General features: G+C 43.2%; 1 protein-coding gene across 3 annotated transcripts in view; it reads left to right on the top strand.

The window, feature by feature from the left end:
- Positions 1-18,355, top strand: part of HECW1 (HECT, C2 and WW domain containing E3 ubiquitin protein ligase 1) — a 454,397-nt gene that overhangs the window by 413,542 nt on the left and 22,500 nt on the right. For all 3 annotated transcript variants that reach the window (XM_025379207.1, XM_025379206.1, XM_025379205.1), the window contains one exon: positions 17,879-17,977. In XM_025379207.1, coding sequence (XP_025234992.1) covers positions 17,879-17,977 — 99 coding nt within the window. The remainder of the gene's footprint in view (positions 1-17,878; positions 17,978-18,355) is intronic.

Here is an 18,355-nt window from a genome sequence, read left to right as displayed (position 1 = left end):
ATTCATCTACCTTGGCCTCCCAAAGTGCTGGGATTACAGTCATGAGTCACCATGCCTGGCCTTGCTCGTATTTTTAAATACCAGCATCAAACAGCCCTGAAAACTGCTCTTTCTAGGAGCTTGGCTGTGTGGGACCGCTAGAAGGATGCAAGGCCTTTGAGGAGACAATGTCAGAAGAGAGAGAAAGTCTTGAATTATAAGAGAGAGCAAAAAGTGGATGGAATAAGAGTGCAGAGGAGGTAGGGAAAGGGGATAGATAGCCCAAGTGGAGAGATTAACTTTGAAAAAGAGTCAGCCCTGGCAGGAGAATTGCTTGAACCCGGGAGGTGGAGGTTGCAGTGAGCAGAGATCTCGCCATTGCACTCCAGCCTGAGCAACAAGAGGGAAACGTCATCTCAAAAAAAAGAAAAAAGGAAAAGAGTCAGCCCCTTTTTCCTTGAGATTGAGGGAAATAAATGGCAAGTGTAGATTGCAGATGTACTTACTAATGAGAAAGGCGACAAAAGCAAGAACCAGAGAGAGGGAGAGTCTGGTGATATGAGGGGGATTAGATAAAAAGAAGACCCCCCTAATTAGTGGGGTGTGAGGAGGCAAGGATGCATGTGCCTGTAGGTGGTGGTGTGAGAGGAGGCCAAGTAGAGCCCTTCATACTCTCAGCTTCTAGAAAAGCCTTTGTCCTCCATCCCTTCTTCCAGTATCCGTGAGGAAAATGCAATGAGTGATGCCTAAGGCAAAAAACTTCACTTTTGACCTTCAGATTATGTTTTTCATCTTAAAAATATGATGAGGGACTTGGAATGGGTGGTTCTCAAATTTTAGTCAGCAACTGCAGAATTTATTTTAAATGCAGATTTCCATAACCCACCCCATAGAGTCTGATCTCCAGGCACCTAGATCTTAACAAACACCCCAGGGACTCAGATACCAATGGAAGGGTCACCCCCACCTTTGAGAAATTCTGCCTTAGATGCCAGCAGCGTCAAGAGCCTTTCAAAGAGTGGGAGGAAGAAAAGCTGGCTGTTCATGCAATTTTCACACTCAGAAATGAAATCTACCCCAGGCAGACACGATAGATTTTCACTAGACTTTCTAATACATAAGAAGTTAGAAAATATGAAAGGCCCGAACCTGAAGGCAGTAACACTGAGTAAAGCATGGAAACATACATTGTGTGGGAACGTCATGAAGGTCTTATGCACTTAAATAATGAGGTTGAGAAAGGATAATTATTTTTAATTAAACAAAGTTAGGAGGATAAGGAAAGAGGGGTATCTTTGAGACGGGTTTTAAAAAATGTAATAGAACTTAGCAATTATGAAATACTTTTCATCTTCAAAGAACCTATTAACATTAAATTACTCTTTCTTTTCATTCTCCTGTGAGGTAAGTAAGCAAATATTAACATTATTATCCCTTATTTGTAGATGGGAAGAGAGGAGTGGAGAGGCTTTGACATGCCCATGCAGAGCTAAAATTGAAAGAATTTTTTTTTCACAAGTTCCTACTGGAGACTGTGGAGATCCGGGTTTGGGGCTATTGTTTCACCTCTTGCTCTCCTGTGTGCTTGTAATAGTTGGAAAAGAAGTTACTGCAAAATTATGTAAGCAAGCATTAGTGGGAGGTGGAAGGAGCTCCTGTGTCCTGTACAGGGGCATGAAATGCTATTTACAAGTCTCCAAATTTCCCTGGTATATCAGGATTTAAACTGAGGAGGTTTTCACAAGAATCAGAGTTGATTAACTTGAGTAGATTCTTTACATTATCTTATTTCAGCATCCTATTATAAAATAGAGCTTAAAAATTAGGCTTTATTTGTTGATTCAAAACTCTTTTTTATGAATGTATTATGGCTTGATTACACAAATGAACATCAATGCCGCCTGCGTTAGAAATTTGCTTCAAGGACAAAGGAAAGTAAAGCACTCTAGTAACAATATCAAGCCCAAGAATCAGTCGGAATATGTGGTCAGCATCATGGCTGAGAAATTTTTAGGCTTGACTCTGAGTATGAAAATTAACAAAATTGGAACTATTATTTAAATTACTGCAAATGTACTTTCCATGAAATCAGTTCATTTCCTGGATGTTTAAATGCCAGATAGAATTAACAGAATCAATATATTGCATTCAAAAGTCTTTTTGTCTGTTGGGAGAGGTTTAAAAAGCAAATTATATGTAAGTATAAAGACGTCTTTCTATTCAGCCCAGTTTCATGAGAGGAGGGATACATTCAGCGGGGTGGAGTGTAAAGAGTTTGACAGCAACAGAAACTGGAATGACAGGAGGGGTGGGGCCAATGTAAACCACCTAGCATGGGTTATTCTCAATTAAGAGTAACACAGCTGAAAAAAGTACTGAAAATGACATTGGCAGAGGTGGACCAGGGACAGAAGTACAATCCTAATCAAATTGAGAACAGAACCAAGATAGCCCAGTGATCTCAGGATCTGAGAAGCAGGATGGTTGGTGGAGATATATACAACTAATGATCAGGAATATCATTGTGAACGATAAATGGGAATCACTGTAGACCTCTAGGAAAGTGTGTGATGTAATCCGGGAGATGGATCCTCCAGCCTAGGCTGAGAACAGATCAGCCTTGGGACCTTTAGGGGTGGAAAGGGGAGGCTTCCTACTTTCAGATGATGAATAGCAAACAGAGGCTACACTGGCTGTCCCTACTATCCAGACTTCTATGGACTTTCTCATTATAGTCTAATTTTAAAGAATATCAATTAATTCTATTATCTAAAGAAAAATATCATTAGTAGGTAAATCTTCAAAACAATAAAGCATCATAGAACATAGTCATAAACCTCAATATTATGCTGATTTAGTATATTGTTTGGCTTATGCATTCCGTATTTTCCCTCTATCTATGCAATTAATTCAGAACCAATTACTTAAATAGCTTCAGGTATTTCTGGTATCCTGATTGTATCAGTACATAGATCTTGTGTGGCATGGCAACTTGATGTTGTCAGAGCCATTATTATTTTGCCAATCGTGTGAAAATTACAGAATGCTACATCGGTTTAGACTTAGGTCATATTTAAATAATTCTAACATCTTCCTGAAGCATAATGTCACTACATTGTACACTCCGTGGGAGCATGAGGGCCTTGTCTATTATGTTCACTAAGTATTCCAGCAGTTAGCACAGTGCCTTGCAGATGATACATAACTTATGATTTGTGGAAAGATCGAATGAGTGAATGAATGAATGGAAATTCTAAACATTGTTTGCTTTAGCCCAACTTGATTTTTTTTTAACTCGATGCAGATATATGGAAATATTGTGCATTGACTAATGCATCGCAGGTAAGAGAGAGATAATAACATTTAAAGGGTCAATAAGGTACTCTGGGTTCTGCCTGGAACACAATGGCATTGCCATTCCTGTATTTTCTGGTCTGTGCAGCTCAAATAATTAAGACTTCTAAACCTCACCTTCCTGGATTATCCAGTTAGATAAAGATATAGCAGGGCCAGGTGCAGTGGCTCACACCTGTAATCCCAACACTTTGGGAGGCCAAGGCAAGAAGATGGCTTGTGTCCACAAGTTCGAGACCAGCCTAGGCAATACAGCAAGACCTGTCTCTACAAAAAATAAATTAGCCAGGCGTGGTGGTGTGCACCTGTGGTCCCAGCTACTCGGGAGACTAAGGCGAGGGGATCACTTGAGCCCAGGAAGTCAAAGCTGCAGTGAGCCGAGATCGCATCATTGCATTCAGCCTGGGCAATAGAGTGAGACCCTGTCTCCAAAAAAAAAAAAGATAGATGTAGCAGGTTTCAGAGCACTTTAGTTATCCAGGCAAGCAGCTTTTTATGATCAAATTTTCTATATAATACTGGGCTTGGAACTAGACACTGTATCTCATTCTAAAACTAGATAAATTCTCTTCTTGAATGAAATTAAATATATTACTTTAGTGGAACAACTTAAAAATTACGAGATCCTATGCTGAGTGAAAACTGTTCTGGACAAGCAAGGAGGAGGGCTATGCTCTGAGTGGGTGCTCCCTCACTTTCCTAAGGCTGCTGTAGCAAATTACCACAAACTGGCCATTCTCAGTTCTGGAAGCCAGAAGGCCAAAGTCAAGGTGTCAGCAAGGCCACACTCCCTCCGAAGGCTCCAGGGGAGACCCTTTTTTGTCTCTTTCAGCTTCTGGGGTTTCCAGGGCTCCTTGACTTGTGGCTGCATCACTCCAGTCTCTGCCTCTGTCTTGCGTGGCCTTCTCATCGGTTCCTGTGTCCTCCCCTCTCTATCTCTTATAAGAACGCTTGTCGATGGATTAGGACCCACCTGGATAATCCAAGATCATCTTATCTTGAGATCTTTTACTTAATTATATCTTCAAAGACTCTTTTTCCAAATAACATCACAGTCACAGGTACCAGGGTTTAGGACATGGGCATATCTTGTGAGGCCCAATATTCCACCCATTCAGATACCTCTCATCATGGAAACCTCCAAGTTTAATAATGCAGTATTATATTTCACTCTGAACCTTTGGAGTGTCTGTTTCTGAAGAATACACAAGATTTTGATAGAAAATTCACCGATCTTTCCAACAGCTCCCAAAGGCCTCTGAGAAGAAATCAGTAGTATTCTCCCAAGGTAAACAGACAAACTGGTGAAAAAAATTTCAACTGTTTACCTGAGCTCATAAAGCAAATTCACAAAAAAGTCAACCTGGAGAACTAATGACTGAGGCTCAGACAATGGTAAATAGCTAGAAACTTAAATAACTAAAAACTGAGCTATTAGCTAATGTTAATAGCTAAACTGAGAGCTGAGCTATTTTGGTCCCTTGATTAACTACTTTGATTAATTTTGTCCAATGAATTGTTCAGTCGTTTGACCATGAAAGGCTGCTTGCCTGGATAATTAAATGCACATCGTTTTTGCGACTTGTAGACATAACCTCAGTCGTGAGCATCCATGATACTGCAAAACAAAATATTGGAACTCTCCCAGTAAAGAATACTTGGAGGCTAAGGAGGAATCATGCCTTAGAGGTCAATGAAAGCATCTTTGAGGGCCACATAACATACCTGGACACATCTAGACACAGGAGGAAATCAAAGGTGGGGTAATGTTCTCTATATTAACGGGAAGGTTTATTTTCCTAGATCTTTGTTCCTCAACTCCTTTCCACATTAACCTAACTTCATCCTTATAATCTGTGAAAATGCGATTGATACAGTCAGTATTAACACAAGCTAACCAGAATGCTGGGTCAAAAAATATCCACACTTTCAAATGATCAATTTTACCACAACTAGTTTTTCGTTGAATTGAAGAGCAATACTAAGTATGTTATTTGCCATCTCTCTATAGTCAGAGGGTACGTTAAAAGTCTGCATAAGGTACTTTTAGAAGTGCTTTCTCTAAAAGGGAGGTACACCGCACACTTGGCCTACCACGTTGAGGGGAAGCAGCTCTGGTCTCAGTCCTCTGCCCCCCTGCAGGGCAGATATTAAAGGAGGGGACTTGGCGGCACCAGGGCTAGACATTCATTTCACTTACTAATTAGCAATCTGAAGATAATATCCTGTCATTATCTTGTGTTGGCAGAGTCTCTTTCATGGCAGATGAAGAAAACTTCAAGTTTTCTCAGCTAATTTGTAAAATCGTTTCCACACAGAGGGAAGCTATGAAAACCAAATATAAATAATGCCTTGCATCTGCAATATTTAAACAATTTTTATGGGACATTGAGGAGGGGATTCTTTATACATTCCCCAAAACGGTATCTGAATAAATGTGGGTGTAGAGAATAGACCAAACCTACCTAACCCCTGTGGCAGTGACCTACATTCCACTCCAGCCACCTGCTCCCACAGTGGCCCTCCCAACCTCATTATCACCCAGAACTGTGCCATGTCAGAAACTGAAAACTCTAAAATCCCACTGTCAATCATTCTACAGCCGGCATTCCCACCTCCTCCCCCTACCACCACTCCTTGCCAAGCTTGTTCTCACCTTGGAGTCTCTGTCTCCTCATAGTCTGGCATGGCCTCCTTCATCCCAGGCCTCCTGAGCGCCTTTGTTCACTGCACACCCAATTCCCTCCCTGCTCCATGCTTGCACCCCATCTGACGGACAAAATGCCACTGTGGATTAGTATTGTAACTCACTCTTCCCCATTCCATGCCAGGGTAGTTTTCTACAGCTCTAGCCCTGGAGAAAATGAAGTAATTCCAAGAAAGGGTACAATTCTAAATCATACTCTCTGACCTCAGAAAGTGCCAGAGCAAAGTTCACCAGTCCTGTTACGGGGGCATCTTCCATTTTACTGTCCCAAAAGCCTCCACCAACCAAAATCACCTCCACTGTGAGGTGACTTCAGACCCTACTGAAATGGAAACACTGAGGTGACCCCTTCAATTTCTCACCCCAAATACAAATGCTACCCAACCTTAACAGCCTCCCTGGAGTCCTTTCCTCCACTCAAGGTGGACCCACCCACGCAGGCTGGAGGCCCACCAGTCCCCATCTCCACGCCTCTCCAGCAGTCATCCCTTTCTCATGGATCTTTACACATCATGCTCTCCCCCTGCTCTGCTCCTCTCCGTCACTCACTTCCTCACCTACTGAAGTCTGATTTCAGTCATCGTCACCAGCACCGCCCTTTCCATGAGCAGCAGAGACCATCTCATCAACAGAGCCAGTGAACTCTTACCACTTTTTACTTTTTTATTTTTATTTATTTATTTATTTTTTTGAGACAGAGTTTCGCTCTGTCACCCATGCTGGAGTGCAGTGGTGCAATCTCGGCTCACTGCAACCTCTGCCTCCCAAGTTCAAGCGATTCTCCCGCCTCAGCCTCTCGAGTAGCTGGGATTACAGGCCTGTGCCACCATGCTTGGCTAATTTTTTTTTTTTTTTTTAGTAGAGATGGGGTTTCACCACATTGGCCAGGCTGGTTTCGAACTCCTGACCTCAGGTGATCCACCCACCTCAGCCTTCCAAAGCGATGGGATTACAGGCATGAGCCACCACACCTGGCCCACACTTTACTTTAATGGACACTTTACTGCAGTAGATACACACTGCTATTTGAAACTCTACCCCCTTAGATTCTGACATGCCATTGTCACCTAGTTTTTATTATATCTTATAAGTAAATAAACATAGTTTTATCACATCAGTAAGGTACACTCATTATGAAAAAATTTAATATACATAAGAAAATATCTCCATACAGAAATAAATGTCATTATTCTTCTGACCTAAGTTTTTTTATATTCTTTTATGGATGGATGGATGGATGGATGGATGGATGGATGGATGGACAGATATAATTTTATATAAAATATAGCAATGTAATCAAAGTTTACTGCTTTATAAACTTCTCTCCATACTAACATATGAATTCTAAATTTGTATTTTCAGCTCTGACCTTTCTGTTAAGCTTCAAACTTTATTATCAAAATACCTACTAGACATCTCCATTTTGATCCTCCTCCACGTTAACAATTACTCTCTCCCACCAAGCCACTTCTTCCTGTCATCCTTCTCTTCTGCTGTGTCTCACTGTCCTGCTGATTTACCTCCAAAATGTTCAGCATGATCCCCTTGACACATTGTAATAACCTCCAAATCTGTCCCCTCCTAAAATCTATATCCTTCATATGGGTGCAAAGTGATTTCTCTAAAAATGCCAAAACAAGTGCATCACTCCCCTGTTTAAACCAGTCAATGGGTTCCCATCATCTACAGTTTAAAGGGTGAACTTGTTGGCATGGAAAATAAGACCTTCCAGGACCTCCTGCTATCTCTCTCCACAACCTTATCTCATATCTTGTCCTTCCTCATTTTGTATGCTCTAGTAATCATGAATTGCATGCTGTTCTAAACACATCCCATTATCTTTCTTTATTCTTTTCCGATGTGATTCTATTTTCTTGGAACGCCTTTCCCTGTCTTCTTAAAGCAGACTAATTTCTATTCATTCTTCCAGGCTAATTCTTAGGCTTACCTCACTTGTCACCTCCTTCTGGAGGCCTGCCTGGATTTAACGCCCCCAGAGCCAAGCTTTGTGCTTCCTCCCCTGAGTTTTCACAGCACCCTGTGCACTCCTCTTCTCCACCACTTGCTCTGTGGTGATGAGATGCTGCATTGCTGTGTCTATCTCCCTTCCTAGCTTGTAAACTCAAAATGAATGGGTACCTTAGGATCTTTCTATGCACCTGGCACATAGTAGGCACTTGATAAGTTTGTTGAAATTGGAAATGTATGAACACACCGCAATTTCCCTCACATTGAAAAACCAAAAACCCAAACCTCCATTGATGTCACACCCTCCTCCACTGACCACCCCACTTCTCCCCTTTAGAGGCGCATTCCTAGAAAGAGTTATCTGTGCTGGCTTTCTCCGCTGCCTCTCCTCCCATTCTCTCCAGCCAGCTTCCTCCCCTGCACCCCTCATGAAGGTTGTCAAAGCCATCTGGTGACTCTCAGACCGCCTACTTCCTGATCTCAGAGGCACTTGACACAGTTGGCCTCTGCCTCCTTCCTGCACCATGCGCTCCACATCCCTGTTCCTCCAGCCTCACCGCCTGTTCCTTCTCATGTACTTTATGGTTGCCTCTCATCTTCCAGATCCCCAAATGCTGCATCAATTAACATTCAGCCCTGGGTCCGCCTCTCCATCTGCACAAACTTCCTCCGTGATCTTGTCCAGATGCCTGGCTTCAAATGCCATCTGCATCCTGACGGCCCCACAGTGACATCTGTAGCGCGGCCCTGTGCCCGGAGGCACTGACTCCTCAGTAAAACTGCCTGCTTCACAGCTCCACTCAGATATAAATAGGCAGCACAGACGTAATATGTCTGAAAGAGAACTCGCCATTTCCTCCTCCAAACCCTCTGTTCTGGTGTTTCCCATCTCAGTAAATGGCACCCAGTTGCTCTGGCCCAAGGCCGTGGACTATTCCTGTTGCCTTTCTTTTTCTCATCTCTCCCCTTAAATGCATCAGTAAATCCCCTGGGCTCTATCGTGAAAATACATCCAGACTCTCACCTCATCACCTCCACTATCACCTCCCATCTGGATGCAGAAGCCTCCAGACAGATCTCAGCCTTCATTCTTGCCAGAACTCACCTCTCTCCATGCAGCATCCAGAGTGATCATTTTAACACATCAGTTCATTCCAAAGACCCTACATGAAACTTCCAGTGGATTCCCATCATACTTAGAATGAAATCTAAAGTCCTTTCCATAGCCCGCCAAGTCCGGCATGATCTATCCCCTGGGTGCCTCTCCAAACTCATGTTCTGCCATTTCCCCCTTCTCACTCTGGGGTCCACCCCCACTGGCCTCTTTGCATTGCTCAAACAAACCACACATCTTCCCACCTTAGATCCCTAAGCTGTCCCCCAGTTTGTGATGCTCATTCTCCAGGAGCTCACTCTTTTTCTTTACTCAGATCCCGCATCATCCCCTCAGCAATGGTGACGCTCTCTGAAGCATTCAGAAGGAATTATTCTCCCCACTCATCACTTCCCCAAAAGAAACCTGGAGCCCAAATTCTTGGTGGGAGTTTAAGATGATATTTGGTGGGGTAGGAAGTACACTTACAGATTCAGAGAATGATGAAAAGCTGCTCAGATGTGCAGAGTGGAGCACAAAGCCATAGGGGTAAGACGTGTATTGCCCCGGAGGGCCCAGGCAGCCTTCCTCAAGTTTTCAAGAAAGGCAAGTTAGAAAAGAGTATGTCATCACATGTTTAGAAATATTTGCCCACACCCTATGCTCTATTCCAGTGGTTCTCAAGAGAGGTTGATTTTGCACCATCACTCTCCACCGCCAGAGAGTGGCAATGTCAGGAGGTAGTTTGGGTTGTCACAGCTTGGGAGGCTGGTACTGCTGGCATCTAGTAGGTAGAGGTCAGAGATGCTGTTAAACATCCTATAATACTCCAGAAAGCAAACATCAATAGTGCCGAGGCTGAGGAACCAACTCTCTTCTTTTGAGAACTGCAAAAGACTCCTTAAAGGAACTTAACCCATGCAGGTCCTGGTCCATTACCAGGGAAGCAGTGTCTGGGAAAGATCCAGGGAGTATCAGAGATAGACTGCTACAGACAGAATCTTCTAGAACTCAGCTGACTCAAACCAGCTGGTTGTCAACCTGCAGGTGGTAGGCAATGCATAGGTGAATGCAGTCCCCAGAGTCATGGCTTGGGAAACAGGACATTACAATGGTGTCCTGGGGGCATCCAGGCATGGATGCAGTTATAGCAACCCTCTGGCCTCATTCACTGACCCAACAAAATGTGTGAACCCCTAAAATTTGCCAGTACAGTGTTCGTTTCAACAGTGGCTCCAGAAGATGCCATAGTGGTTAGAAGAGGCCTTTATAGACTAACGACTGTGTGCAGAGTTTTTAGCAGACCTCAGTGTCCTGCCAGGTGTTCCTGCATCTGCCTCAGCCCCCATCTCCTCACCAAAGGCACAAGAGCCAAGCACATTACCACCAAATGCCCAGCCTCTTTACAGTGCCCAGTGCACCATGTGATCACCTCTCCAGGCAGGAAGGCCCAGCTTTGGGTCTCCCAAGTCTGAAGCTTATCAGGGAGTATTTTTCATGCTGGGCTGTGATGCATCAAAAGATGCAGAAGCCAAGAATTAAGCAGAGGGAGATGAGTAGCCTGATCTGTTGGGGCAACAGGTCAAGAAGAAGAGACTAAGAAGGTCACCAAAACCAGGAGGCCCCTTGAATCAATCCTTAGCAGCCCAAGTTTAATGCCAGGAAATAAAACTGCCAGAAATGCCCTACAGAGCCTTTTCAGACTTGGCATATTGCCTGGGTGCTGCACTGAGGGTTTCACTCAATTTTTATATCACTTGCATATAAAAGGATTAACTAGAAGCCTTTTAAAGTCTTTTCTTTCACTATCCAAAATGTCCTTCCAGAGTATTATTAGGTCTTTTATTTTCTTGGCTTGGCGAGCTATCCCACTTCCCCTTCCATAAATCGTGACCTGTAAATAAGAGATTCCTCTTGCAGACTTCCCAACTGCATTTTTTTGCCATTACAAAAACTGCTTTCATTTAAATAATCTGTTGAAAAATACACTGAACTCATTACATACTAATTCCTGCTGAAACATGTTCCCCTACAATGGTTCACTGGAGAGACTGAAGAGGGAGAGAAGACAGGGAGAGGGAGACCTGCTATTTCAGTCCTTTGATGTAAAATATTTGCCACATCTTTCCATATATTGACTCAACCCCTAAACTCTTCTCTGCAGTTTGCTCTTTCTGTCCATCTTCCTGGGTGGAGACCTACTGCAGATATTGGAAATTTGAGCAATTAACCTACTCAAACAGGGTTCAAATGGTATATGACATTTCAGACATTTTCTGTGGGTTTGTATAGTTGCACTCCACTGGGATAAAACCAAATGATAATTTTCAATTTAATTCCATTCAACAAATCTTGATTGAGACCTTACCTGTGCCAGGCACCATGACACATAAATACTGTTTGTAAGCAGAGCAGAAGTTTGCAGCAGGAAGTTTCAGGCTAGCCACTGTCAGCCCAATCCACATTTTCACTCTTCAATTCAGAATGGGTTTTTAGGTCTAGGGTTCTGAGTGTAAGAAACTAGACATGCCAGTCTATGGATAGGAATTCATTAGACTCTCAGGTGGACTGACCTCTACTAGTCCTTGTACAGAGGACTTTTAGCATCTTAGCAGCTGTCCTATACAGTAGGTGCCATTATGATTCCCATTTTGCAGGTGAGTTAACTGATATTAAACAGGTGTCCCAAAGTCACACAGGTCAGAAGATCCAAACCAAGGCAGCCTAACATCAGACCTTGTGATATCATCCTCCACAGCACATTGCCTTGTTTGGATTATTGGCAAATGGCCCGAAGAGGAGTCAAGTCAACAAACAGTAATGCACTCAAGGGGAGGGTTGAGTCATTTTGAGGCCTTTAAGCCACTTGGGGAGATGTGCTGGAAATGTGTGAAACTCCATTACCTTTTGAACTCTCACTAAAATGTGCAAAACCCAGATGGAAATATGAGAAATCCTTGCCAATAATATTAGCTCCCTTCAGATCTCCTGCTGTAAGAGCCCTCCACGTATTTTTGAAAGGTCAGAGTGGCTGTTTCTTCAGCGTAGGTCAAGTTCATCTCCCAGGCATATGGGGAGGTGCTGATGTGCACACACCAAGAGTGACGTCTGCTCATTCCCAAAGTTACTCCACAGTCCCACGGCACACTGGGTCCAGGCTTCCCCTCAGGATCTATGAGCAGACAGATAAAGATGAAAAACATATATATTTCCATCAGAGGGGAAAGGGCTGAACCAAGCATAGAGCATTCCTGAAAAGAAATGTTTTGCAGTGTGTTAAAGGATAATGAAAACCACTATTTGCATGTATCGAGGGTGTCCGTACTGTACCGTGGTGGGAACATGATGGCACGGAGGATCTATGTTTGTGTGACCCTGCTCTCACCAACTGGTAATCAGGGGAAGAGTCATCTCAGTCACAAATGTCACCTTGGGTGACAGAGTTGACTCACTTTTTAAAAATATTTTATATATCACTTGTATTTTACTTCACATTAAAAAATACCCAATTCTGTTATTTTTCTTTGGCAGGAGGGAAGGGGTTGATGATACCAAAAACAAAAACTTGCAACATACTAAAACCAAGGATGTGAAAATAATTTATATCAGAGTCCAGGAATGTTCCCACAAACCACGGGGATGTGGTTTGGATTGAGGAATGTAACCATGAACTGTGTGTGCTCTTCATCTGAAGGAAAATAGAGCATGCCTTCCACACAAAGGAGACTTGGCCTTCATTGATCCTCAATAGAAAGGATTTTGTTGTTGTTGTTGTTAAATATGGGTTCTCGGTATTTTGCTATATTGCTAATCTTTCTGTGGTCTCAGGTCTAAATGGGTGGAAACACATCTCTAATTGATAAATAAGTAGAAAAATATGCTTTATGTGTTTCTTAAAAGTCAGGAATATGTTTTATGGTGATGGCATGTCAGAATCTCCTGGGAGGTTTCAAATTACAGCGAAAACATTGCCAGAGAGAGAGACTCATGCCCCTTCACTGCCCAGGGGAGGCTCCCTTCCTGACCCATCCGGGTGTGGCTAGAATGGGGAAAAGGCTGGGACCCACCACCCGCTGCTGGGAGGCTGCATGGGCTGACCCGCCTTGCCTCCTCTCCTCAGCCCCGTGTGCATGTGCACCTGCTGGGTACCTGGGGGCTGAGGTCTCTCTTGTGAAGAGGAGTTGAAGGGCACCCATGGTTGGAACTTAGACACACGTGGGAAACGGCAGAAAGCAGATTTTGAGCAGGAAACCTGGGGGCCCTTAAGATACAATAGCCCCCACGAGAAGCAGAAGAATGGCCTAGGGAGCCGGGGTGCCCAACAGGGCCTGAGGGGTAGAGGTGAACGTGGTAGCTGTTCCCTCCACCCACCAGGCCCTGGTTGCCCTAGGGATTAAAGGACGTGAGCAAGCTTCAAAAGCAGTCCCTGTAAGCTCTTAGGGCCCAGGCAACTCCTCTGCAAGGCCCCTCTAAGAAAGCAGGACAACACGGAGGAGCCACTCCCTCCTGGCAAAGTAAAACTGAGCACCGGCCAGGAAAAAGCACAGATGCGGAGCCGCAGCCTGGTCGGGCAGCGGCGGCACCAGCACAGGCAGCACGTCGTGACATGGTGAGTTGCCGAGGCTGAGGCGGCAGAAGCTGCGTTCAAGCATGGCCTCCAGAATGTCAGCACAGAAAAAGCGGGGAGCAGTGCTACACCCCAGGAGCTAGGCTGGCATGCAGTATCGGTCGAGACTCCTGAGATCCACGGAGAGAAAGGAGTGAGCAAAGCCCTGAAAGCTCACACACACAGGCTCTCGAACGGGGCCCTGGGGCCGGGTATTTAAGTAACGGACACACCCACAGGCAGGCGGAGTGGCTCCGCTACTTCTATAGGGTCTTATTTTAGTTTATCCTCTGGACTCTATTTACGCCAAGTAACTTAGCTCGAAACCTCAGCACTTTATTTTGCTTAAATTACTGGGATAGTTTCTTCATACCTAGACACACTATCTTAGGTCCGGAGACTAAGGAAAAGTATTTTCTTTCTGTCTCATACTTCCTCCCCTTTTGTAACTTGTGTTAACAGCAAATGTAATCAACTTCCCCACAAGCAATTGTTTAGTTTAGGGGAGATAAATATAGAAGATAAATAAAGGAGGTGCACCATTACTAGAAGGTGTTTTCTCATTTATGGAATTGCACACACAGCAATTCATCAGCTATTGTTGTTGTTTTTTTTTTTTCCATCTGCTATTGTTTTAGATTTGAATTGTACAGTTGCTGTATTTTGCTTTATACAAACATGTCCCAGATCATAGTTCGTGGCTCTGGAATATATTTTACAGTACATATGGGACTGGCTTAGAGCCATCCCGTCTGTGGTTATGTAAAGCCAAACCACGTTATCATAGCTTTGTTGCACAGTTACTTAAAAATAAACTAGGACTTGTTTGTTGCCCATGTCAGTCCTTGAAACCAGTGTAATTCTGACTTTGGAAATTCCACCTTATGGTCTACCCAATTCAAAGCAAATACACAATTCTCTGTTGGCAGTCTGCGCTGCAGTCCCCTGTGCTAGGAAACCCCATTGCCACACTCCCTGGTTGAGAGACATACAACAGTGATCCCACCCCCTGGTAGAGAGTGATCCTTGCTGCAAAGTGGTCCTTGCTGCAAAATACTCGAGACTCAGATTTCCTCCCTGGTTGCTCATGATTGATCCCAGTGGGCATCCAACCTGAGTTAGAATAGTCAGAATCATGCTGAAAATTTAGAACTAGGTCAGAGGGAGTCAAGTTGGTGTCTCCTGTGCTTGAACTCTGGGATGTAAACCATAGGAGGTGTTGGCAGTGAGAGAGGAGAAATGAGCTTAGAGAAGCCAAAGGGAGAAACTGGATGAGGGAGAGCGATATCACTCATGTCCCTGGCGTTCCTGAGGCCCAACTGCATTCCTGATCCTGGATTCCTTGAGACACCGCCGTGGCCTTAGAGGGCTTAAGCTGGTTGAAGGTTACCTGAATCAAAATATGTCTAATTAGCACAAGAGATGTTGGTAGCCAACATAAAATACTAATAGCAAAAATAGGTAACACTTAAATAGTGAAGTTTTCCAGAAGAGGAAACTGAGAAGAGGGAGGTTAAACGCTTGCCCAAGATCACACAGTAGGCAGCCTGGCCCCAGAACCCAGAGGAGCAACCTCTCCATCTCTCACATCTCAAAATAGACACAAAGGAAAAGGCCTGGTTTGGTGTCAGGCAGATGTGGGTCAGTTTCCTTGCTGAACCACTTGCCTGGGGCTAATTACTGGCCCTCAGTTTCTTAATCTGCAAAGTGGAGATGACCAAAACAATAAAATAGAATTGTTGCAAGGGTCAGTGAGATATTGTAAATAACGTGCCTTGGCCCAGTAGGCATTTGATAAAAGTTACTTCTAATCTGTTTTCAATTTTTCATTTATAATTAACTGCAGTGACTAGAACTGATAGAATATTATGAAGAGTGGTAGTAACAAACATCCTTCGGTATTTTTACTGTTAAATATATTGCTGAGATAGATGTGCTTTATTTTGTTAAGGAAGCATTCTTCTATTGCTGGTTTACTACAAAGGTTTTTTTTTCCTCCAGAAATTGGTGATGGATATTTTCAAGTAACTGTCCAGTTTGTAACCCCAAAAAAAGTCATATAATTGTTGTCTTTTGACCTTATACTTGATTTTAGTAATAAAATTCTTAATATTGAATATCCTTAGTTGTCTAATTAAACATCCTTAATCATTCTTCATTGTTCTGGAAATGAACTAGTAGGTTCAATTCTCTTGTGTTTGTTTAGGATTTATGTACAAGTGAAATTTCTCTAGTTTTCTTTCTTGTTTTATCTTTTCCAGGTTCCACTTTGTGGTTATGGTAGCTCATAATGATGAATTAAGACGTTTTCCACCCTTTTCTGATTTCTGGAACTGTTGAAATAGCAGAAAGGTTTTCTGTCCTTGAGTCTTTGAAAGAACATGTCTTTAAAAATATATATATCCAGTCCCAGTATCAATTTTGGAGATAGTCCTTTCTCCTCAAAATTTTCTACTTGGCACTATGGTTATCGGTCTAAGTTTTCTACATCTTCCTGAATAAATTTGAATAATTTTTATTTTGCTAGAAAATTTTTAATTCATTGAGATATTCAATTTTTTAGCACTAAGCTGAAAATAGTAATCTCATTTAATGTTATCATTTATTCCATATCTGCATATATTTGCTCCCTGCTATGATTCCCAGCTCTCTTTACTGGACCCTCAGGGGCCACCTCTAAGTGGGGAAGCCACGGGCCCATCACTTCTGTGCTGACCTTTAGCCTTTTCCTGGTTTGGATCATCTCAGTCATCTCTACCTAGATGGCCACAACCCTACTATCATGTTAGAAGCATGGGTTACAATGCCCTAGAGTCTATTTGGAGTAGGTGAGCCAATCTTCTACTGGGGTAGAAGATAACTGTTTTTATACACAGGATGTGGTTACTGTCTTGGGGACCAGTCAGTTATTGGGGTGGTCAGGAAAGGGCACCCAGGAATGAAGCACTGGTGGGGTACCCAAGCCCAACGACCCATTGTCCCAGAAGCCCCCTATCCATAGTGCCCCATAGCACTTTCACTGAGGTTTTGTTTGCCTCTGGTCTCTTCAGAGTCAATAACACTAGCATGTTATTTCACGGAAAAAGAATCAACTACTTCAAACATACCAATGTGAAGTGTTTTTATAAATATATGTATTCTATGGAATCAGATATTCTGTTCATTTTACCATCTTTATAGCAGCTATAGAGTAGGAAACCCCGTGAGTCTAAAAAGGCCCACATAAAAGGCATTGGAGATAGATTAGTTGGAAATTCTGACAGGGAGGATCGGAGAAAATTCACAACTAAATCCCTGATTAGGTGAGAACCTACTTAGAGTGGACACCAGGGAGACTCCAGTTATGAAAGTAGGTGTCAGAGATAGGCAAGGCCCACATGGTGGGGAAAGCATAGGGTGCTAGACCAGGCAGGCAAGAAGCTGGTTTAGGAGCAGGCAACAATGGAATCAAGCCCAGGTAGCCTCAGCATTTTGCTAAGCAGGTTACTTGCAAAATGCTCAGGAAGTCAATGCTCCGACAAGGATTTAAATCAGTAAAGGCACTTACATCTGGAGGTGGCCAGATCTGTATGGCCAGTTCTTCCTAGCAGTGACCTCATTCTGTCTTTTATGTGGCTGGCAATTTTGAAGAGTGATGCTCATTCAGCTTATCTCTTACCATGTTGGGATTCTATGTAACTCTTCCCCACTGTCTGCAAGCACAACTGCCATATGGGCTCCATACTCAAGCATGGACCTTAGGTAATGTAGATAAAATGTTTGAATGGGTAAGGACGCACATCCAGAAAGCCCTCTGTGTCACTGGATCCAGGTCCTCCTCCAGTTCAGTGTGGGCGTTTTATCTAAGATTCCTGAATTCCCCTTCCCAGTGCTTTCCTCTTCTTGGGTCCTCATTCTCCCAGGTCTGAAAAAGGTTCTGAAAAAATGACTCGAGTCTGCTACATGGTGGGGAGAGGAGGCTTCCTTTAGTACCTAGCAAGCACACAGGCATTGTTCATGGTAAAGCATAAGGAGGAGGAGAACAGGCACCTCCTTGCGTCATCAATGAGAAGATTCCTTAAGCAACTTGAGATGAATACTCAGAAGAAACACATCAGATAAAAGTGCAAACTAAAATATTTAATAATGTAAATTTCCACTTATCCATTTCTCTGCCTTGTCTGTGTTCCAGGTTCAGGTTTAGCGGTCGCATCCTGGGCCTGGCTCTGATCCATCAGTACCTTCTTGACGCTTTCTTCACGAGGCCCTTCTACAAGGCACTCCTGAGACTGTAAGTGCTTTGCAGACCACGCTTCCACCCCAGCCCTGTCTGCAGGGCAACGACACCGACCTCTCTGGTGCCACTGACCCTTTTGTCCCTGTTTTGCCCTAACCATTCCTGTTAGGGCTATGGTGGCTTCCTGTTCTGAGTGCTTAGATATCATATACATTCTTTAGCACAATAAAAAGGCATTTGGGGATTTTGTTGTTGTTGTTGTTGTTGTAGGGGAAGATTCTATTATCAGAATGTCTTATCATGGAGATGAATCATTTTATATAAAAATTATAATAATATTACAAACATTGCATTAAACTGTTAAGTAGAACTGATCAGTTTATAACGTAGTTGTTTTAAAATGATAGTTTTCTCCAATTTTCATGCAGAGTC

Source organism: Theropithecus gelada, chromosome 3 (assembly GCF_003255815.1).
Source record: "Theropithecus gelada isolate Dixy chromosome 3, Tgel_1.0, whole genome shotgun sequence".
NCBI lineage: Eukaryota > Metazoa > Chordata > Mammalia > Primates > Cercopithecidae > Theropithecus > Theropithecus gelada.
Note: the sequence above shows the minus strand (reverse complement) of the source record. Positions and strands in the feature narration are given on the sequence as shown.